We start from the raw sequence: 24,234 nt of genomic DNA on the forward strand, positions 1-24,234 counted from the left end.
CGGAGCTCCCAGTGTGATACAGAGACCGGGAACTGTACACGGCGCTCCCAGTGTGACTCAGAGATCGGGAACTGTACACGGAGTTTCCAGTGTGATACGGAGACTGGGGAACTGTACACGGAACTCCCAGTGTGATACGGAGATCGGGAACTGTACACGGAGCTCCCAGTGTGATACGGAGACCGGAACTGTACACGGAGCTCCCAGTGTGATACAGAGACCGGGGAACTGTACACGGAGCTCCCAGTGTTATACAGAGACCGGGATCTGTACACGGAGCTCCCAGTGTTATACAGAGACCGGGATCTGTACACGGAGCTCCCAGTGTGATACGGAGACCGGGAACTGTACACGGAGCTCCCAGTGTGATACGGAGACCGGGAACTGTACACGGAGCTCCCAGTGCGATACGGAGACCGGGATCTGTACACGGAGCTCCCAGTGAGATATAGAGACTGGAACTGTACACGGAGCTCCCAGTGTGATACAGAGACCGGAATCTGTACACGGAGCTCCCAGTGTGATACGGAGACCGGGATCTGTACACGGAGCTCCCAGTGTGATACAGAGACCGGGAACTGTACACGGCGCTCCCAGTGTGACACAGAGATCGGGAACTGTACACGGAGTTCCCAGTGTGATACGGAGACTGGGGAACTGTACACGGAGCTCCCAGTGTGATACGGAGACCGGGGAACTGTACACGGAGCTCCCAGTGTGATATGGAGACCAGGGAACTGTACACGGAGCTCCCAGTGTGATACGGAGACCGGAACTGTACACGGAGCTCCCAGTGTGATACAGAGACCGGGATCTGTACACGGAGCTCCCAGTGTGATACGGAGACCGGGAACTGTACACGGAGCTCCCAGTGTGATACGGAGACCGGGGAACTGTACACGGAGCTCCCAGTGTGATACGGAGACCGGGGATCTGTACACGGAGCTCCCAGTGTGATACAGAGACCGGGAACTGTACACGGAGCTCCCAGTGTGATACAGAGACCGGGGAACTGTACACGGAGCTCCCAGTGTGATACGGAGACCGGAACTGTACACGGAGCTCCCAGTGTGATACGGAGACCGGAATCTGTACACGGAGCTCCCAGTGTGATACGGAGACCGGAACTGTACACGGAGCTCCCAGTGTGATACGGAGACCGGGATCTGTACACGGAGCTCCCAGTGTGATACGGAGACCGGGAACTGTACACGGAGCTCCCAGTGTGATACGGAGACCGGGAACTGTACACGGAGCTCCCTGTGTGATACAGAGACCGGGGAACTGTACACGGAGCTCCCAGTGTGATACGGAGACCGGGGAACTGTACACGGAGCTCCCAGTGTGATACGGAGACCGGGGAACTGTACACGGAGCTCCCAGTGTGATACAGAGACCGGAACTGTACAAGGAGCTCCCAGTGTGATACGGAGACCAGAACTGTACACGGAGCTCCCAGTGTGATACAGAGACCGGGGAACTGTACACGGAGCTCCCAGTGTGATACAGAGATCGGGAACTGTACACGGAGCTCCCAGTGTGATACGGAGACCGGGATCTGTACACGGAGCTCCCAGTGTGATACGGAGACCGGGAACTGCACACGGTGCTCCCAGTGTGATACGGAGACCGGGAACTGTACACGGAGCTCCCAGTGCGATACGGAGACCGGGATCTGTACACAGAGCTCCCAGTGAGATATGGAGACTGGAACTGTACACGGAGCTCCCAGTGTGATACAGAGACCGGAATCTGTACACGGAGCTCCCAGTGTGATACGGAGACCGGGGAACTGTACACGGAGCTCCCAGTGTGATACGGAGACCGGGATCTGTACACGGAGCTCCCAGTGTGATACAGAGACCGGGAACTGTACACGGCGCTCCCAGTGTGACACAGAGATCGGGAACTGTACACGGAGTTCCCAGTGTGATACGGAGACTGGGGAACTGTACACGGAACTCCCAGTGTGATACGGAGATCGGGAACTGTACACGGAGCTCCCAGTGTGATACGGAGACCGGAACTGTACACGGAGCTCCCAGTGTGATACGGAGACCGGGGAACAGTACACGGAGCTCCCAGTGTGATACGGAGACCGGAACTGTACACGGAACTCCCAGTGTGATACGGAGACCGGGATCTGTACACGGAGCTCCCAGTGTGATACGGAGACCGGGGAACTGTACACGGAGCTCCCAGTGTGATACGGAGACCGGAACTGTACACGGAACTCCCAGTGTGATACGGAGACCGGGATCTGTACACGGAGCTCCCAGTGTGATACGGAGACCGGAACTGTACACGGAGCTCCCAGTGTGATACAGAGACCGGGAACTGTACACGGCGCTCCCAGTGTGACACAGAGATCGGGAACTGTACACGGAGTTCCCAGTGTGATACGGAGACTGGGGAACTGTACACGGAACTCCCAGTGTGATACGGAGATCGGGAACTGTACACGGAGCTCCCAGTGCGATACGGAGACCGGAACTGTACACGGAGCTCCCAGTGTGATACGGAGACCGGGGAACAGTACACGGAGCTCCCAGTGTGATACGGAGACCGGAACTGTACACGGAACTCCCAGTGTGATACGGAGACCGGGATCTGTACACGGAGCTCCCAGTGTGATACGGAGACCGGGGAACTGTACACGGAGCTCCCAGTGTGATACGGAGACCGGAACTGTACACGGAACTCCCAGTGTGATACGGAGACCGGGATCTGTACACGGAGCTCCCAGTGTGATACAGAGACCGGGGAACTGTACACGGAGCTCCCAGTGTGATACAGAGACCGGGAACTGTACACGGAGCTCCCAGTGTGATACGGAGACCGGGAACTGCACACGGAGCTCCCAGTGTGATACGGAGACCGGGAACTGTACACGGAGCTCCCAGTGCGATACGGAGACCGGGATCTGTACACGGAGTTCCCAGTGTGATACGGAGACTGGGGAACTGTACACGGAACTCCCAGTGTGATACGGAGATCGGGAACTGTACACGGAGCTCCCAGTGTGATACGGAGACCGGAACCGTACACGGAGCTCCCAGTGTGATACGGAGACCGGGGAACTGTACACGGAGCTCCCAGTGTGATACGGAGACCAGGGCACTGTACACGGAGCTTCCAGTGTGATACGGAGACCGGAACTGTACACGGAGCTCCCAGTGTGATACAGAGACCGGGATCTGTACACGGAGCTCCCAGTGTGATACAGAGACCGGGAACTGTACACGGAGCTCCCAGTGTGATACGGAGACCGGGGAACTGTACACGGAGCTCCCAGTGTGATACAGAGACCGGAACTGTACACGGAGCTCCCAGTGTGATACGGAGACCGGAATCTGTACACGGAGCTCCCAGTGTGATACAGAGACCGGGGAACTGTACACGGAGCTCCCAGTGTGATACAGAGACCGGGAACTGTACACGGAGCTCCCAGTGTGATACGGAGACCGGGAACTGCACACGGAGCTCCCAGTGTGATACGGAGACCGGGAACTGTACACGGAGCTCCCAGTGCGATACGGAGACCGGGATCTGTACACGGAGTTCCCAGTGTGATATGGAGACTGGGGAACTGTACACGGAACTCCCAGTGTGATACGGAGATCGGGAACTGTACACGGAGCTCCCAGTGTGATACGGAGACCGGAACTGTACACGGAGCTCCCAGTGTGATACGGAGACCGGGGAACTGTACACGGAGCTCCCAGTGTGATACGGAGACCAGGGCACTGTACACGGAGCTTCCAGTGTGATACGGAGACCGGAACTGTACACGGAGCTCCCAGTGTGATACAGAGACCGGGATCTGTACACGGAGCTCCCAGTGTGATACAGAGACCGGGAACTGTACACGGAGCTCCCAGTGTGATACGGAGACCGGGGAACTGTACACGGAGCTCCCAGTGTGATACAGAGACCGGAACTGTACACGGAGCTCCCAGTGTGATACGGAGACCGGAATCTGTACACGGAGCTCCCAGTGTGATACGGAGACCGGAACTGTACACGGAGCTCCCAGTGTGATACAGAGACCGGAACTGTACACGGAGCTCCCAGTGTGATACGGAGACCGGGATCTGTACACGGAGCTCCCAGTGTGATACAGAGACCGGGGAACTGTACACGGAGCTCCCAGTGTGATACAGAGACCGGGGAACTGTACACGGAGCTCCCAGTGTGATACGGAGACCGGGATCTGTACACGGTGCGGTGTAGTTTAAATGCAACTTGCTGAGTTTCTTACCTAAGAGCGTGCGTAGGAACTGGGGCCTCTTGTGTTCGGGAAGGTGCACTGCCAGCAGGTAGACGGGCACCCCAGACAGGGCAATCCCCACCCCAATCAGGGAGTTAATGGTGTCGCTGTACAGGGGCACTGCCACCAGGAAGACGGTACACAGGCAGAAGATGACAGGGAAGAAGATGCTGAGCTGTGGGAAGAAGTGGAGAAGAGAAACAGGGAGAGGTTAGCGACGGTCGTGCCGACCCACCAGGTCGAATAGCCGCGGTGATTAAAAGGGAATTTTCCGAACATTCAGCGCGTGGCACAGTTTGCCGATCGGGTCCCCCTCCTCTCCGAGTTGTAACCCCCACGCTATGGGGCAGAGAGAGGCGACGGGCTATGTGTGCACAGCAAGATCCCGCAAACAAAAATGACCAGAAAATCGGAACTAGAAGCAGGAGGAGGCCATTTGGCCCTTCAAGCCAAATATATGATCATGGCTGATCATCGAATTCAATATCCTGATTCCCCCCTTCCTCCCATATCCCGCGATTATTTAGCCCCAAGAGTGACATCTAATTCCTTCTTGAAGTCACACAATGTTTTGGCCTCAACTACTTTCTGTGGTAGTGAATTCCACACATCCGCCACCCTCTGGGTGAAGAAATTTCTCCTCACCTCAGTTCTAAAAGGTTTACCCCCTTTTCCTCAAACTATGACCCCGAGTTCCAGACTCCCCCCACCATTGGGAACATTCTTTCTGAATCTACCCTGTCTAACCCTGTTCGAATTTTATAAGTTTCTATGAGATCCCCTCTCACTCTTCCAAACTCCAGTGAATATAATCCTAACTGACTTAGTCTCTCCTCATGTGACGGACCTGCCATCCCAGGAATCAGCCTGGTAAACCTTCGCTGCACTCCCTCTATAGCAAGGACATCCTTCCTCAGATAAGGAGACCAAAACTGCACACAATACTCCAGGTGTGGCCTCACCAGCGCCCTGTACAATTGCAGCAAAACATCCCTATCCCTATACTCAAAATCTTATTCCCAGCTTGGGTCACTGTCTGTGTGGAGTTTGCACATTCTCCCCGTGTCTGCGTGGGTTTCCTCCGGGTGCTCCGTTTTCCTTCCACAGTCCAAAGACGTGCGGGTTAGGGTGCATTGGCTGTGCTAAATTCTGCCTCAGTGTTACCCAAACAGGCGCCGGAGTGTGGCGACTGGGGGATTTTCACAGTAACTTCATTGCAGCGTTAATGTAAACCTACTTGAGACACGAATAAATAAACTCTGGGTGAAGAAATGTCTCCACATCTCCGTCCTAAATGGTCTACCCCGAACCCTCAGACTGTGACCCCCTGGTTCTGGACTCCCCCCACCATCGGGAACATCCTCCCTGCATCTACCCTGTCTAGTCCTGTTAGAATTTGATAAATCTCTATGAGATTCCCCCCTCATTCGTCTGAACTCCAGTGAAAACAATCCTAACCTGGTCAATCTCTCCTCGTACATCAGTCCCGCCATCCCTGGGATCAGCCTGGGAAACCTTCGCTGCAACTCCCTCGAGAGCAAGAACATCCTTCCTCAGGAAAGGAGACCCAAACTACACACAGTACTCCAATTGTTACAATGGAGATGTATAAAACATTGGTTAAGCCACAGTTGGAGTACTGTGTGCAGATCTGGTGGCCATACCTTCGGAGGAGGTTACAGAGATAGGGAGGGGTGTAGGGGGCTGGAGGAGGATACAGAGATAGGGAGGGGTGTAGGGGCTGGAGGGGGGTTACAGAGATAGGGGGTGTAGGGGCTGGAGGAGGTTACAGAGATGGGGAAGGGGTGTAGGGGGCTGGAGGAGGTTACAGAGATAGGGAGGGTGTGTAGGGGGCTGGAGGAGGTTACAGAGATAGGGAGGGGTGTAGGGGGCTGGAGGAGGTTACAGAGATAGGGAGGGTGTAGGGGCTGGAGGGGGGTTACAGAGATAGGGGGTGTAGGGGCTGGAGGAGGTTACAGAGATGGGGAAGGGGTGTAGGGGGCTGGAGGAGGTTACAGAGATAGGGAGGGTGTGTAGGGGGCTGGAGGAGGTTACAGAGATAGGGAGGGGTGTAGGGGGCTGGAGGAGGTTACAGAGATAGGGAGGGTGTAGGGGCTGGAGGGGGGTTACAGAGATAGGGAGGGGTGTAGGGGGCTGGAGGGGGTTATAGAGATAGGGAGGGGTGTAGGGGCTGGAGGAGGTTACAGAGATAGGGAGGGGTGTAGGGGGCTGGAGGAGGTTACAGAGATAGGGAGGGGGTGTAGGGGCTGGAGGAGGTTACAGAGATAGGGAGGGGTGTAGGGGCTGGAGGAGGTTACAGAGATAGGGAGGGGTGTAGAGGCTGGAGGAGGTTACAGAGATAGGGAGGGTGTAGGGGGCTGGAGGAGGTTACAGAGATAGGGAGGGTGTAGGGGCTGGAGGAGGTTACAGAGATAGGGAGGGGGTGTAGGGGGCTGGAGGAGGTTACAGAGATAGGGAGGGGGTGTAGGGGGCTGGAGGAGGTTACAGAGATAGGGAGGGTGTAGGGGCTGGAGGAGGTTACAGAGATAGGGAGGGGTGTAGGAGCTGGAAGAGGTTACAGAGATAGGGAGGGGTGTAGGGGCTGGAGGAGGTTACAGAGATAGGGAGGGGTGTAGGGGCTGGAGGAGGTTACAGAGATAGGGAGGGGTGTAGGAGCTGGAAGAGGTTACAGAGATAGGGAGGGGTGTAGGGGCTGGAGGAGGTTACAGAGATAGGGAGGGGTGTAGGGGCTGGAGGAGGTTACAGAGATAGGGAGGGGTGTAGGGGCTGGAGGAGGTTACAGAGATAGGGAGGGGTGTAGGAGCTGGAAGAGGTTACAGAGATAGGGAGGGGTGTAGGGGCTGGAGGAGGTTACAGAGATAGGGAGGGGTGTAGGGGCTGGAGGAGGTTACAGAGATAGGGAGGGGGTGTCGGGGGTTGGAGGAGGTTACAGAGATAGGGAGGAGTGTAGGGGGCTGGAGGGGGTTACAGAGATAGGGAGGGGGCGTAGGGGCTGGAGGAGGTTACAGAGATAGGGAGGGGTGTAGGGGCTGGAGGAGGTTACAGAGATAGGGAGGGGGTGTCGGGGGTTGGAGGAGGTTACAGAGATAGGGAGGGTGTAGGGGCTGGAGGAGGTTACAGAGATAGGGAGGGTGTAGGGGCTGGAGGAGGTTACAGAGATAGGGAGGGGTGTAGGAGCTGGAAGAGGTTACAGAGAGGGGGAGAGGTGTAGGGGCTGGAAGAGGTTACAGAGATAGGGAGGGTGTAGGGGCTGGAGGAGGTTACAGAGATAGGGAGGGGGTGTAGGGGCTGGGGGAGGTTACAGAGATGGGGAGAGGTGTAGGGGCTGGAGGAGGTTACAGAGATAGGGAGGGGGTGTAGGGGCTGGGGGAGGTTACAGAGATAGGGAGGGGTGTAGGGGCTGGAGGAGGTTACAGAGATAGGGAGGGGGTGTCGGGGGTTGGAGGAGGTTACAGAGATAGGGAGGAGTGTAGGGGGCTGGAGGGGGTTACAGAGATAGGGAGGGGGCGTAGGGGCTGGAGGAGGTTACAGAGATAGGGAGGGGTGTAGGGGTTGGAGGAGGTTACAGAGATAGGGAGGGTGTAGGGGCTGGAGGAGGTTACAGAGATAGGGAGGGTGTAGGGGCTGGAGGAGGTTAGAGATAGGGAGTGGTTTAGGGAGTTGAAGGAGGTTACAGAGGTAGGGAAGGGGTGTAGGAGCTGGAGGAGGTTAGAGATAGGGAGGGGTGTAGGAGCTGGAAGAGGTTACAGAGATAGGGAGAGGTGTAGGAGCTGGAAGAGGTTACAGGGATAGGGAGGGGTGTTGGGCGCTCCACCTTCCTCTGCCTGCTTGAATATTTATTCTCGGGAATGTGTGTATTGAGGTTTAAGCTCAAAGCAACTTTATCCCGCTGACAGATTCCCAGGAAAGTGAAAGTTTTCCAAGCCACTCCGTGGGAAAGTGTTTGAGTTGAGATTCTCTCTCCTGCACTACTGTCTCCAATCAGCTGGGGGGCAGCAGCGAGCCACTCAAGCCAACCCTGAGGAAGATGGTTGTGATGATTGGAGGTCTATCATCTGAGTCCCTGGGACATCTCTGCAGGTGTTCCTCAGTGTCTCAGGCCCCCCCCCCCCCAGAAGGAGTAAGAAGTCTAACAACACCAGGTTCAAGTCCAACAGGTTTATGAGGAAGCAAATGCCACTCGCTTTCGGAGCGCTGCTCCTTCGTCAGGTGGAGTGGGAGATCTGCCAACAAACAGGGCACAGAGACGCAAACTCAATTTACAGAATAATGATTGGAATACTGATCAAGCCAATCAGGGCTAATACAGCTAATCAAGTCTTAAAGGTACAGACAATGTGAGTGGAGAGAGGGTTAAGCACAGGTTAAAGAGATGTGTGTTGTCTCCAGACAGGACAGCCAGTGAGAGTTTGCAAGTCCAGACAAGTTGTGGGGGTTACAGACAGTGTGACATGAACCCAACATCCCAGTTGAGGCAGAAGGAGGCCATTTTTATCGATCGAGTCGGCACCGACCACAATCCCACCCAGGCCCTGTTCCCAGAACCCCACACATTTACCCCAGCTAGTCCCCCTGACACTAAGGGGCAACTTAGCACAGCCAACCCACCTCAGTTAATGGTAGGGCTTTGGGGAGAGTTACAGAACAAAGAGATCCTGGGGTACAGGTTCATAGCTCCTTGAAAGTGGAGTCACAGGTGGACAGAGTGGTGAAGAAGGCATTCAGCATGCTTGGTTTCATCGGTCAGAACATTGAATACAGGAGTTGGGACGTCCTGTTGAAGTTGTACAAGACATTGGTAAGGCCACACTTGGAATACTGCGTGCAATTCTGGTCACCCTATTATAGAAAGGATATTATTAAACTAGAAAGAGTGCAGAAAAGATTTACTAGGATGCTACCGGGACTTGATGGATTGAGTTATAAGGAGAGGCTGGATAGACTGGGACTTTTTTCTCTGGAGCGTAGGAGGCTGAGGGGTGATCTTATAGAGGTCTATAAAATAATGAGGGGCACAGATCAGCTTGATAATCAATATCTTTTCCCAAAGGTAGGGGAGTCTAAAACTTAGAGGGCATTGATTTAAGGTGAGAGGGGAGAGATACAAAAGTGTCCAGAGGGGCAATTTTTTCACACAGAGGGTGGTGAGTGTCTGGAACAAGCTGCCAGAGGTAGTAGTAGAGGCGGGTACAATTTTGTCTTTTAAAAAGCGTTTAGATAGTTACATGGGTAAGATGGGTACAGAGGGATATGGGCCAAATGTGGGCAATTGGGATTAGCTTAGGGGTTTAAAAAAAAGGGGCGGCATGGACAAGTTGGGCCGAAGGGCCTGTTTCCATGCTGTAAGGGAATTAGGGGTTATGGGGATCAGGCTGATCCACTTCAGATCAGCCATGATCTTATTGAATGGCGGGGCAGGCTCGAGGGGCCAGATGGCCTACTCCTGCTCCTATTTCTAATGTTCTTATGTTCTTAAATCTCTATGACTCTATGAGCTACTTCACCAATGACCTTACGTCCATCATGAGGTCAGAAGTGGGGATGTTCGCTGATGATTGCACAAGGTCCAGCACCAATCGCGGCTCCTCAGATACTGAAGCAGTTCCTGTTCACATGCAGCAAGACCTGGACAATATCCAGGCTCCGGCTGACAAGTGACACGGTAGCACAGTGGTTAGCACTGCTGCCTCACAGCGCCAGGGACCCGGGTTCGATTCCTGGCTCGGGTCACTCTCTGTGTGGAGTTTGCACGTTCTCCCCGTGTCTGCGTGGGTTTCCTCCGGGTGCTCCGGTTTCCTCCCACAGTCCGAAAGACGTGCGGGTTAGGTTGATTGGCCATGCTAAAATTGCCCCTTAGTGTCCCGGGATGCGTGGGTTAGCTGGATGAGCGGGGTAAATATGTGGGGTTACGGGGATAGGACCTGGGTGGGATTGTAGTCGGTGCAGACTCGATGGGCCAAATGGCCTCCTTCTGCACTGCGGGGATTTTATGAGTTACTCTCCACAGGATTCCCAGCTGCTCCGGGAGCCACTGTGTTTATGAGGTTGGGTCCCCAGTTCAGTTTGTGCTCCATGGTAACCCCCAGGATGTGTGTAAGAAGAGCACCGGGAAATAAGAGGCAACGCGATCAGCCGGGTGGCTCTGTTATCCTACCTTCAGAGGCCTTGGACGATCTGGTTCCTTCCAGCGGAGGTACAACTGTCCCGCAATCGATAACCCCACAAATAGCCAGTAACTGAAGCTATAGTAATTAATGAGCTGAAAGATATCCTCCACGCACAGATACACACACGCCATCACACCCTGAGGACAGATATAACACGGGGTTAGATACAGAGTAAAGCTCCCTCTACACTGTCCCCATCAAACACTCCCAGGACAGGTACAGCACGGGGTTAGATACAGAGTAAAGCTCCCTCTACACTGTCCCCCATCAAACACTCCCAGGACAGATACAGCACGGGGTTAGATACAGAGTAAAGCTCCCTCTACACTGTCCCCCCATCAAACACACCCAGGACAGGTACAGCACGGGGTTAGATACAGAGTAAAGCTCCCTCTACACTGTCCCCCATCAAACACTCCCAGGACAGGTACAGCACAGGGTGAGATACAGAGTAAAGCTCCCTCTACACTGTCCCCCCATCAAACACACCCAGGACAGGTACAGCACAGGGTGAGATACAGAGTAAAGCTCCCTCTACACTGTCCCCATCAAACACTCCCAGGACAGGTACAGCACGGGGTTAGATACAGAGTAAAGCTCCCTCTACACTGTCCCCCATCAAACACTCCCAGGACAGGTACAGCACGGTGTTAGATACAGAGTAAAGCTCCCTCTACACTGTCCCCATCAAACACTCCCAGGACAGGTACAGCACGGGGTTAGGTACAGAGTAAAGCTCCCTCTACACTGTCCCCATCAAACACTCCCAGGACAGGTACAGCACGGGGTTAGATACAGAGTAAAGCTCCCTCTACACTGTCCCCCATCAAACACTCCCAGGACAGGTACAGCACGGGGTTAGATACGGAGTAAAGCTCCCTCTACACTGTCCCCATCAAACACTCCCAGGACAGGTACAGCACAGGGTTAGATACAGAGTAAAGCTCCCTCCACACTGTCCCCCATCAAACACTCCCAGGACAGGTACAGCACGGGGTTAGATACAGAGTAAAGCTCCCATTACACTGTCCCCATCAAACACTCCCAGGACAGGTACAGCACGGGGTTAGATATAGAGTAAAGCTCCCTCTACACTGTCCCCCATCAAACACTCCCAGGACAGGTACAGCACGGGGTTAGATACGGAGTAAAGCTCCCTCTACACTGTCCCCATCAAACACTCCCAGGACAGGTACAGCACGGGGTTAGATACAGAGTAAAGCTCCCTCTACACTGTCCCCATCAAACACTCCCAGGACAGGTACAGCACGGGATTAGATACAGAGTAAAGCTCCCTCTACACTGTCCCCCATCAAACACTCCCAGGACAGGTACAGCACGGGGTTAGGTACAGAGTAAAGCTCCCTCTACACTGTCCCCATCAAACACTCCCAGGACAGGTACAGCGTGGGGTTAGATACAGAGTAGAGCTCCCACTACACTGTCCCCCATCAAACACTCCCAGGACAGGTACAGCACGGAGTTAGATACAGAGTAAAGTTCCCTCTACACTGTCCCCCATCAAACACTCCCAGGACAGGTACAGCACGGGGTTAGATATAGAGTGAAGCTCCCTCTACACTGTCCCCAATCAAACACTCCCAGGACAGGTACAGCACGGGGTTAGATACGGAGTAAAGCTCCCTCTACACTGTCCCCATCAAACACTCCCAGGACAGGTACAGCACGGGGTTAGATACAGAGTAAAGCTCCCTCTACACTGTCCCCATCAAACACTCCCAGGACAGGTACAGCACGGGATTAGATACAGAGTAAAGCTCCCTCTACACTGTCCCCCATCAAACACTCCCAGGACAGGTACAGCACGGGGTTAGATACAGAGTAAAGCTCCCTCTACACTGTCCCCCATCAAACACTCCCAGGACAGGTACAGCACGGGGTTAGATACAGAGTAAAGCTCCCTCCACACTGTCCCCCATCAAACAGTACCAGAACAGGTACAGCACGGGGTTAGATACAGAGTAAAGCTCCCTCGACACTGTCCCCATCAAACACTCCCAGGACAGGTACAGCACGGGGTTAGGTACAGAGTAAAGCTCCCTCCACACTGTCCCCCATCAAACACTCCCAGGACAGGTACAGCACGGGGTTAGATACAGAGTAAAGCTCCCTCTACACTGTCCCCCATCAAACACTCCCAGGACAGGTACAGCACGGGGTTTGATACAGAGTAAAGCTCCCTCTACACTGTCCCCCATCAAACACTCCCAGGACAGGTACAGCACGGGGTTAGATACAGAGTAAAGCTCCCTCTACACTGTCTCCATCAAACACTCCCAGGACAGGTCCGGCACGGGGTTAGATACAGAGTAAAGCTCCCTCTACACTGTCCCCCATCAAACACTCCCAGGACAGGTACAGCACGGGGTTAGATACAGAGTAAAGCTCCCTCTACACTGTCCCCCATCAAACACTCCCAGGACAGGTACAGCACGGGGTTAGATACAGAGTAAAGCTCCCTCTACACTGTCCCCCATCAAACACTCCCAGGACAGGTACAGCACGGGGTTCGATACAGAGTGACGCTCCCTCTACACTGTTGCGGAGGGCGATATTTGTCCTGGAAAGGGTCTGGATGTGTCTTGTGTTGACTTGGACGGCTCGCTGGTCTGACCTTTGACCTACACCAGCCTCCTGATGTATGCCTGACGCCCTCTTTGTTCTCGCTACTCCTTGCGGGAGGGCGAGGGGGGTGTGTTTGGGAGGGGGTTGCCCAATCTCTCCCCTCCCCCCCCCTGCCGCCACGATCGCTCCGACGGTTACTCACGTTGAATAGCAGGGCAGGCACTGGCGTGAACCTCTCGATGTGGATCATGCTGAGAGCGTCCGGCAGGTGACCTTCCCGTGACCCGACGAAAAAAAGCCTGTGGGTACAGACGCAGAGAGTTGGGGCTGAGTCAGAGATGGAATTACAATGTGGAAAAGTGTGAGGTTATCACTTTGGAAGGAGGAATGGAGGCAAAGACTATTTTCTGAATGGGGAAATGCTGAGGAAATCAGAAACACAAAGGGATTTGGGAATCATTGTTCAAGATTCACTTCAGGTTAACGTGCAGGTTCAGTCGGCAGTTAGGAAGGCAACAGGACTCGGTGCTGGGACCCTTGCTGTTTGTGTCATATATTAATGGTTTGGACGTGGGAGACACGATTGGAGTAGTGAAGAGGATAGCTATAGTCTACAAAACGATATCGATGGGTTGGTGGAATGGGTGGTAAAGTGACAGATGGGTTTTAACATAGAGAAGGTCATGCATTTAGGGAGGTCAAACTGTTATAGGGAATGCACAATAAATGGGAAGATATTAAGAGGAATAGATGAGGGGTAGGACTTACTCAGTTAATAGAAACATAGAAAAACTACAGCACAAACAGGCCCTTCGGCCCACAAGTTGTGCCGAACACATCCCTACCTTCTAGGCCTACCTATAACCCTCCATCCTATTAAGTCCCATGTACTCATCCAGGAGTCTCTTAAAAGACCCTATTGAGTTTACCTCCACCACCACTGACGGCAGCCGATTCCACTCGCCCACCACCCTCTGTGTGAAAAACTTACCCCTAACATCTCCCCTGTACCTACCCCCCAGCACCTTAAACCTGTGTCCTCTCGTAGCAGCCATTTCCACCCTGGGAAAAAGCCTCCGAGAGTCCACCCGATCTATGCCTCTCAACATCTTGTACACCTCTATCAGGTAAATCATAGAAATCATAGAAACCCTACAGTGCAGAAGGAGGCCATTCGGCCCATCGAGTCTGCACCGACCACAATCCCACCCAGGCCCTACCCCCACATATTTTACCCGCTAATCCCTCTAACCTACGCATCCCAGGACTCTAAGGGGCAATTTTTTTAACCTGGCCAATCAACCTAACCCGCACATCTTTGGACTGTGGGAGGAAACCGGAGCACCCGGAGGAAACCCACACAGACACGAGGAGAATGTGCAAACTCCACACAGACAGTGACCCGAGCCAGGAATCGAACCCAGGACCCTGGAGCTGTGAAGCAGCAGTGCTAACCACTGTGCTACCGTGCCCGCCCAAGTGTCTCCTCTCATCCTACGTCTCTCCAAGGAGAAAAGACTGAGCTCCCTCAGCCTACCCTCATAAGGCATGCCACTCAATCCAGGCAACATCCTTGTAAATCTCCTCTGCATCCTTTCAATCTTTTCCACATCCTTCCTGAAATGAGGTGACCAGAACTGAGCACAGTACTCCAAGTGGGGTCTGACGAGGGTCTTATATAGCTGCATCATTATCCCTGGACTCCTAAACTCAATCCCTCGATTGATAAAGGCCAGCACACCATACGCCTTCTTAACCACCGCCTCCACCTGCGGGGCCAATTTTAGAGTCCTATGGACCCGGACCCCAAGGTCCTTCTGATCCTCTATAGTACAAAGAGTCTTTCCCTTTATATTGTACTCCTTCATCTCATTTGACCTACCAAAATGGACCACGGCGCATTTATCTGGATTGAAGTCCATCTGCCACTTCTCCGCCCAGTCTTGCATCCTACCTATGTCCCTCTGTAACTTCTGACATCCCTCCAGACTATCCACAACCCCACCAACCTTCGTGTCGTCGGCAAACTTACCAACCCATCCCTCCGCTTCCTCATCCAGGTCATTTATGAAAATGACAAACAGCAAGGGTCCCAGAACAGATCCCTGGGGCACACCACTGGTGACCGACCTCCATTTAGAAAAAGACCCATCTATACCCACTCTCTGCCTCCTTTGGGCAAGCCAGTTCTGGATCCACAGGGCAGCAGCCCCTTGGATCCTCTGCCCTCTCACTTTTTCTAGAAGCCTTGCATGGGAGACCTTATCGAACGCCTTGCTAAAATCCATATAAACCACATCTACCGCTTTCCCTTCGTCAATGTGTTTAGTCACATTAATGGTAGGGTGTTGGGGAGAGTTACAGAACAAAGAGATCGAGGGGTACATGTTCATAGCTCCTTGAAAGTGGAGTCACAGGTGGACAGAGTGGTGAAGAAGGCATTCGGCATGCTTGGTTTCATCGGTCAGAACATTGAATACAGGAGTTGGGACGTCTTGTTGAAGTTGTACAAGACATTGGTAAGGCCACACTTGGAATACTGTGTACAGTTCTGGTCACCCTTTTATAGAAAGGATATTATTAAACTAGAAAGAGTGCAGAAAAGATTTACTAGGATGCTACCAGGACTTGATGGATTGAGTGATAAGGAGAGGCTGGATAGACTGGGACTTTTTTCTCTGGAGCGTAGGAGGCTGAGGGGTGATCTTATAGAGGTCTATAAAATAATGAGGGGCATAGATCAGCTAGATAGTCGATATCTTTTCCCAAGGGTAGGGGAATCTAAAACTAGAGGGCATAGGTTTAAGGTGAGAGGGGAGAGATACAAAAGGGTCCAGAGGGGCAATTTTTTCACACAGAGTGAGTGTCTGGAACGAGCTGCCAGAGGTAGTAGTAGAGGCGGGTACAATTTTGTCTTTTAAAAAGCGTTTTGACATTTACATGGGTACGATGGGTATAGAGGGATATGGGCCAAATGCGGGCAGTTGGGACTAGCTTTAGGGTTTAAAAAAAGGGTGGCATGGACAAGTTGGGCCGAAGGGCCTGTTTCCATGCTGTAAACCTCTATGACTCGATCACTCTATGATCTAGGGATGGGCAATAAACGCTGGCCAGTCAGCAGTGCCCATGTCCCACCAGTGAATACAAAGAAATATATAACTAACATAATTTGCCAACCTTTGGACTCAATGACCCGGCCAATGAAGGCAAGCATGCCACCTGCTTTCTTCACCACCTTTTCCACCTGTGTTGCCACTTTTAGAGAACTGTGGACTTGCACGCCCTGATCCCTCTGTATGTTAATTTTCCGAAGGGTTCTGCCATTTACAGTAGAATTAACACTTAAATTTGATCTACCACAATGTACTGGTATGGAGGGCATTAGCTATGAGGAGAGGTTGGAGAAACTTGGTTTGTTCTCACTGGAACGACGGAGGTTGAGGGGAGACCTGATAGAAGTCTACAAGATTATGAGAGGCATGGACAGAGTGGATAGTCAGAAGCTTTTTCCCAGGGTGGAAGAGTCAATTACTCGGGGGCACAGGTTTAAGGTGCGAGGGGCAAGGTTTAAAGGAGATGTACGAGGCAAGTTTTTTTACTCAGAGGGTGGTAATCATAGAAATCATAGAAACCCTACAGTGCAGAAGGAGGCCATTCAGCCCATCGAGTCTGCACCGACCACAATCCCACCCAGGTCCTACCCCCGCATATTTACCCGCTAATCCCTCTAACCTACGCATCTCAGGGACAATTTTTAACCTGGCCAATCAACCTAACCCACACATCTTTGGACTGTGGGAGGAAACCGGAGCACCCGGAGGAAACCCACGCAGACACGGGGAGAATGTGCAAACTCCACACAGACAGTGACCCAAGCCGGGAATCGAACCCAGGACCCTGGAGTTGTGAAGCAGCAGTGCTAACCCACTGTGCTACCGATGTACGAGGCAAGTTTTTTTACACAGAGGGTGGTGGGTGCCTGGAACTCGCTGCCGGGGGAGGGAGTGGAAGCAGATACGATAGTGAGTTTTACGGAACGTCTGGACAAATACATGAATAGGATGGGAATAGAGGGATATGGTCCCCGGAAGGGTAGGGGGTTTTAGTTCAGTCGGGCAGCATGGTTGGTGCAGGCTTGGAGGGCCGAAGGGCCTCTTCCTGTGCTGTAATTTTCTTTGTACTTTGTACCAGCGAAGAGGGAAGGGGGAGGACGGGGGAATGGGCCTGGTCTGGATTGCTTGCCAGAGGGGCGGCCTAGACTCGAAGGCCTGAGAAGCCCCTGCTCCATTCCCCGGCGACGCTCTCTGGTTCACAGCGACGGTGAACCTCCGATGGAGTTTAACCGCGATCCGGGGAGGGGCATCACCTGGAGGCAGCGAGGATTGAGGCATTGAGTCCACCGAAACAGGACAAAGCGACGGCCACCATGATTGTCCAGTTAAAAATGCCAAAGACCTGGTCAGCAAATGTCTGCAAAACAACAAGAGGCAGAGGTCAAAAAAATGGAGGGGAGGGAGAGAGGGGAGGGAGGGAGAGAGGGGAGGAAGGCCATGGTAAATTGTCCCTTAGTGTCCAAAGATGTGTAGGTTAGGTGGATTGGCCATGCTAAATTGTCCCTTAGTGTCCAAAGATGTGCAGGTTAGGGGGATTGGCCATGCTAAATTATCCCCTTAGTGTCCAAAGATGTGCAGGTTAGGTGGATTGGCCATGCTAAATTGCCCTTTAGTGTCCAAAGCTGTGTAGGTTAGCTGGATTGGCCATGCTAAATTGTCCCTTAGTGTCCAAAGATGTGTAGGTTAGGGGGATTGGCCGTGCTAAATTGTCCCTTAGTGTCCAAAGATGTGCAGGTTAGGTGGATTGGCCATGCTAAATTGTCCCTTAGTGTCCAAAGATGTGCAGGTTAGGGGGATTGGCCATGCTAAATTGTCCCCTTAGTGTCCAAAGATGTGCAGGTTAGGTGGATTGGCCATGCTAAATTGTCCCTTAGTGTCCAAAGATGTGCAGGTTAGGTGGATTGGCCATGCTAAATTGCCCTTTAGTGTCCAAAGATGTGTAGGTTAGGTGGATTGGCCATGCTAAATTGTCCCTTAGTGTCCAAAGATGTGTAGGTTAGGGGGATTGGCTGTGCTAAATTGTCCCTTAGTGTCCAAAGATGTGCAGGTTAGGTGGATTGGCCATGCTAAATTGTCCCTTAGTGTCCAAAGATGTGCAGGTTAGGTGGATTGGCCATGCTAAATTGCCCTTTAGTGTCCAAAGATGTGTAGGTTAGGTGGATTGGCCATGCTAAATTGTCCCTTAGTGTCCAAAGATGTGTGGGTTAGGTGGATTGGCCATGCTAAATTGCCCTTTAGTGTCCAAAGATGTGTAGGTTAGGGGGATTGGCCATGCTAAATTGCCCTTTAGTGTTTAAAGATGTGTAGGTTAGGGGGATTGGCCATGCTAAATTGCCCTTTAGTGTCCAAAGATGTGCAGGTTAGGGGGATTGGCCATGCTAAATTGCCCCTTAGTGTCCAAAGATGTGTAGGTTAGGTGGATTGGCCATGCTAATTGCCCCTTAGTGTCTAAAGGTGCAGGTTAGGTGGATTGGCCATGCTAAATTGCCCCTCAATGTCCAAAGATGTATAGGTTGGTTGGATTGGCCATGCTAAATTACCCCTTAGCATCCAAAGATGTGCAGGTTAGGTGGATTGGCCATGCTAAATTGCCCCTTAGTGTCTAAAGATGTTCTGGTTAAGTGGATTGACAGAGTCATAAAGGTTTACAGCATGGAAACAGGCCCTTCGGCCCAACCTGTCCATGCCGCCCTTTTTTTTAAACCCTTAAACTAATCCCAATTGCCCGCATTGTGCAGGTTAGATGGATTGGCCATACTAAATGTAGGGTTACGGGGATAGGGCGGGGTAGTGGGTCTGGTTAAATTGCTCTGTTGGAGAGCTCGTGCAGTCTCAATGGGCTGAATGGCCTCATTCTGAACTCGAGGGATTCCATGTTTGTGTACGACGCCATCATAATCACAGCTAATGTTCTGGGGACTCGGGTTCGAATCCCACCACGGCAGATGGTGGAATTTGAATTCAATAAAAAATATCTGGAATTAAGAATCTACTGATGACACATTGTTGATTGTCGGAGAAACCCATCTGGTTCCTTTAGGGAAGGAAATCTGCCGTCCTTACCCCGGTCTGGCCTACATGTGACTCCAGAGCCACAGCAATGTGGTTGACTCTCAACTGCCCTCCAAGGGCAACTAGGGATGGGCAATAAATGCTGGACCCAGCCAGCGACGCCCATGTCCCACGAATGAATGGAAAAAAGGTCAAATGGTCTACCACTGAGCTGAAACCCCAGAGTGAGACATGTCATCGACACACAGACCCCCAGGATGGATGAGGGAAAGAGGGAGCTAGCGTTGTAGAGGGCCCAGTAATTCAGAGGGACATTTATAGAATCCCTACAGTGCAGAAGGAGGCCATTCGGCCCATCGAGTCTGCACCGACCACAATCCCACCCAGGCCCTATTCCTGTAATCCCACATATTCACCCTGCTAATCCTCCTGACACTGAGGGGCAATTTAACCTGGCCAATCAACCAAACCCGCACATCTTTCAGACTGTGGGAGGAAACCGGAGCACCCGGAGGAAACTCCCGCAAACATAGGGAAAATGTGCAAACTCCACACAGACAGTGACCCAAGCCGGGAATCAAACCCGGGTTCCTCGCACTGTGAGACAACAGTGCTAACCCACTGTGCCACTGCCCCTTGTGGAACAGTCTGCCATTTGAAAAGTATAAAAGTATAAAAGTTGGTAAATTATGTTACAGTTATATCAAAAGTTGGTTGGGCCACATTTCGAACGCTGCGTCCAATTCTGGTTCACCACAGTGGCAGAAGGACGTGGAGGCTTTGGAGAGAGTACGGAAAAGGTTTACCAAGATGTTGCCTGATATGGAGGGCACAGTGGTTAGCACTGCTGCCTCACAGCGCCAGGGACCCGGGTAAGATCCCGGGTTTGGGTCACTGTCTGTGCGGAGTCTGCACGTTCTCCCCGTGTCTGCGTGGGTTTCCTCCGGGTGCTCCAGTTTCCTCCCACAGTCCAAAGATGTGCGGGTTAGATGGATTGGCCGTGCTAAATTTCCCCTTAGTGTCAGGGGGACGAGCAAGAGCAAAGTGTGCAGAGGACGCTGAAAGTCTGCAAAGGGATGTAGATAGTCTAAGTGAGTGGGCGAGGGTCTGGCAGATGGAGTACAATGTTAGTAAATGTGAGGTCATCCATTTTGGTAGGAATAACAGCAAAATGGACTATTATTTAAATCGTAAAAAATTGCAGCATGCTGCTGTGCAGAGGGACCTGGGTGTCCTTGTGCAGGAATCTCAAGGAGTTGGTTTGCAGGTGCAGCAGGTAATTAAGAAGACAAATGGAATTTTGCCCTTCATTGCGAGAGGGATGGAGTTTAAAAACAGCGAGGTTATGTTGCAGCTGTATAAGGTGCTGGTGAGGCCACACCTGGAGTTACTGTGTACAGTTTTGGTCTCCTTACTTGAGAAAGGATATACTGGCACTGGAGGGGGTGCAGAGGAGATTCACTAGGTTGATTCCGGAGTTGAGAGGGTTGGCTTATGAGGAGAGACTGAGTAGACTGGGACTTTACTCATTGGAATTCAGAAGAATGAGGGTAGATCTTATAGAAACATATAAGATTATGAAGGGAATCGATAAGATAGAAGCAGGGAAGTTGTTTCCACTGGCGGGTGAAACTCGAACTAGGGGGCATGGCCTCAAAATAAGGGGAAGCAGATTTAGGACTGAGTTGAGGAGGAACTTCTTCACACAAAGGGTTGTGAATCTGTGGAATTCCCGGCCCAGTTGAGGCTCCCTCATTGAATGTTTTTAAGGCAAGGATAGATACATTTTTGAACAGTAAAGGAATTAAGGGTTATGGTGAGCGGGCGGGTAAGTGGAGCTGAGTCCACGAAAAGAATCAGCCGTGATCTTATTGAATGGCGGAGCAGGCTCGAGGGGCCAGATGGCCTACTCCTGATCCTAGTTCTTATGTTCTTAAAAGCATGGGGTTGTGGGGATAGGGTCTGGTTGGGATTATGATCAGTGCAGACTTGATAGGCCAAGTGGCTTCATAATGCACTGTAGGATTCTACGATTCTATTGTATCTATTAGCTATGAGGAGAGACTGAATAAACTGGGATTGTTCTCCATGGAAAGACGCAGGCTGAGGGAGGACCTGAGAGAGGTTTATAACACTATGAGGGGTATCGTTAGGGTGAAGAGTTGGGAGCTTTTTCCCAGGGCAGTAATGACGATTACAACTGGGCACAAGTTCAAGGTAAGGGGGGAGAGGTTCAGTGGAGATGTTGGGGGATGTTTTTTTACACAGAGGGTGGTGGGGGCCTGGAATGCGCTGCCAAGTGAGGTGGTTGAGGCCATAAGACATCGGAGCAGAATTAGGCCACTCGGCCCATCGAGTCTGCTCCGCCATTCAATCCTGGCTGATATTTTTCTCATCCCCATTCTCCTGCCTTTTCCCCATAACCCCCTGATCCCCTTATTAATCAAGAACCTATCTATCTCTGTCTTAAAGACACTCAATGACCCGGCCTCCACAGCCTTCTGCGGCAAAGAGTTCCACAGATTCACCACTCTCTGGCCGAAGAAATTCCTCCTCATCTCTGTTTTAAAGGATCGTCCCTTTAGCCTGAGGTTGTGGTTCTAGTTTTTCCCACTCGTGGAAACATCCTCTCCACGTCCACTCTATCCAGGCCTCGCAGTATCCTGTAACTTTCAATAAGATCCCCCCTCATCCTTCTAAACTCCAACGAGTACAGACCCAGAGTCCTCAACCCGTTCCTCATACAACAAGCTCTTCATTCCGGGGATCATTCTTGTGAACCTCCTCTGGACCCTTTCCAAGGCCAGCACATCCTTCCTTAGATACGGGGCCCAAAACTGCTCACAATACTGCAAATGGGGTCTGACCAGAGCCTTATACAGCCTCAGAAGTCCATCCCTGCTCTTGTATTCTAGCCCTCTCAACATGAATGCTAACATTGCATTTGCCTTCCTAACTGCCGACTGAACCTGCACGTTAACCTGAAGAGAATCTTGAACAATGACTCCCAAGGAGCCACATTTAAGACTTATCTGGATAGGCAGACGACCAGACGGGGAATAGAGGGATACAGGCTGGTCAAGATAGGACAATGTGATTGGCGCAGGTTTGGTGGGCCGAAGGGCCTGTTCCTGTGCTGCACTGTTCTTTGTTCTTTGTCTACTCTAAGGGACAGTAGGGGGGCGGGGGCAGGGGCGGGGTGGGGGGGTGGGAGGACCGGTGGGGTGAAAGGTCATGGAATGGAAGAGACTTACAACAGCCACAGCATCACTACTCAAAATCTCATGGAAGTCCAGCACGGTGTAATAGGCAACATTGGTCAAGATATAGATGATGGTGACGATTGGCATCGAGATCCCAATGGCCATTGGCAGGTTCCTGCAAAACAACACAATGTTTAATGGGTTAAATACGGAGTAAAGCTCCCTCTACACTGTCCCCATCAAACACTCCCAGGACAGGTACAGCACGGGGTTAGATACAGAGTAAAGCTCCCTCTACACTGTCCCCCATCAAACACTCCCAGGACAGGTACAGCACGGGGTTAGATACAGAGTAAAGCTCCCTCTACACTGTCCCCCATCAAACACTCCCAGGACAGGTACAGCACGGGGTTAGATACAGAGTAAAGCTCCCTCTACACTGTCCCCATCAAACACTCCCAGGACAGGTACAGCACGGGGTTAGATACAGAGTAAAGCTCTCTCTACACTGTCCCCATCAAACACTCCCAGGTCAGGGACAGCACGGGGTTAGATACAGAGTAAAGCTCCCTCTACACTGTCCCCCCATCAAACACACCCAGGACAGGTACAGCACGGGGTTAGATACAGAGTAAAGCTCTCTCTACACTGTCCCCATCAAACACTCCCAGGACAGGTACAGCACGGGGTTAGATACAGAGTGAAGCTCCCTCTACACTGTCCCCATCAAACACTCCCAGGACAGGTACAGCACGGGGTTAGATACAGAGTAAAGCTCCCTCTACACTGTCCCCATCAAACACTCCCAGGACAGGTACAGCACGGGGTTAGATACAGAGTAAAGCTCCCTCTACACTGTCCCCATCAAACACTCCCAGGACAGGTACAGCACGGGGTTAGATAAAGAGTAAAGCTCCCTCTACACTGTCCTCATCAAACACTCCCAGGACAGGTACAGCACGGGGTTAGATACAGAGTAAAGCTCCCTCTACACTGTTCCCATCAAACACTTCCAGGTCAGGTACAGCACGGGGTTAGATACAGAGTAAAGCTCCCTCTACACTGTCCCCCATCAAACACTCCCAGGACAGGTACAGCACGGGGTTAGATACAGAGTAAAGCTCCCTCTACACTGTCCCCATCAAACACACCCAGGACAGGTACAGCACGGGGTTAGATACAGAGTAAAGCTCCCTCTACACTGTCCCCCATCAAACACTCCCAGGACAGGTACAGCACGGGGTTAGATACAGAGTAAAGCTCCCTCTACACTGTTCCCATCAAACACTCCCAGGTCAGGTACAGCACGGGGTTAGATACAGAGTAAAGCTCCCTCTACACTGTCCCCATCAAACACACCCAGGACAGGTACAGCACGGGGTTAGATACAGAGTAAAGCTCCCTCTACACTGTCCCCCATCAAACACTCCCAGGACAGGTACAGCACGGGGTTAGATACAGAGTAAAGCTCCCTCTACACTGTCCCCCATCAAACACTCCCAGGACAGGTACAGCACGGGGTTAGATACAGAGTAAAGCTCCCTCTACACTGTCCCCCATCAAACACTCCCAGGACAGGTACAGCACGGGGTTAGATACAGAGTAAAGCTCCCTCTACACTGCCCCATCAAACACTCCCAGGACAGGTACAGCACGGGGTTAGATACAGAGTAAAGCTCCCTCTACACTGTCCCCATCAAACACTCCCAGGACAGGTACAGCACGGGGTTGGATACAGAGTAAAGCTCCCTCTACACTGTCCCCATCAAACACTCCCAGGACAGTTACAGCACGGGGTTAGATACAGAGTAAAGCTCCCTCTACACTGTCCCCATCAAACACTCCCAGGACAGGTACAGCAC

The 24,234-nt window shown here is 52.2% G+C and overlaps 1 protein-coding gene across 9 annotated transcripts in view; it reads right to left on the reverse strand.

The window, feature by feature from the left end:
* LOC144487459 (Y+L amino acid transporter 2-like) overlaps nt 1-24,234 on the reverse strand; it is a 141,162-nt gene that overhangs the window by 62,304 nt on the left and 54,624 nt on the right. For 8 of the 9 annotated variants that reach the window (XM_078205547.1, XM_078205552.1, XM_078205549.1 and 5 more), the window contains 5 exons: nt 22,424-22,547; nt 17,411-17,514; nt 13,247-13,343; nt 10,446-10,595; nt 4,262-4,445 (listed from right to left, as the gene is read on the reverse strand). In XM_078205547.1, coding sequence (XP_078061673.1) covers nt 4,262-4,445; nt 10,446-10,595; nt 13,247-13,343; nt 17,411-17,514; nt 22,424-22,547 — 659 coding nt within the window. The remainder of the gene's footprint in view (nt 1-4,261; nt 4,446-10,445; nt 10,596-13,246; nt 13,344-17,410; nt 17,515-22,423; nt 22,548-24,234) is intronic. The other variant, XM_078205556.1, reaches the window with a different exon arrangement.

Source organism: Mustelus asterias, unplaced genomic scaffold (assembly GCF_964213995.1).
Source record: "Mustelus asterias unplaced genomic scaffold, sMusAst1.hap1.1 HAP1_SCAFFOLD_812, whole genome shotgun sequence".
NCBI lineage: Eukaryota > Metazoa > Chordata > Chondrichthyes > Carcharhiniformes > Triakidae > Mustelus > Mustelus asterias.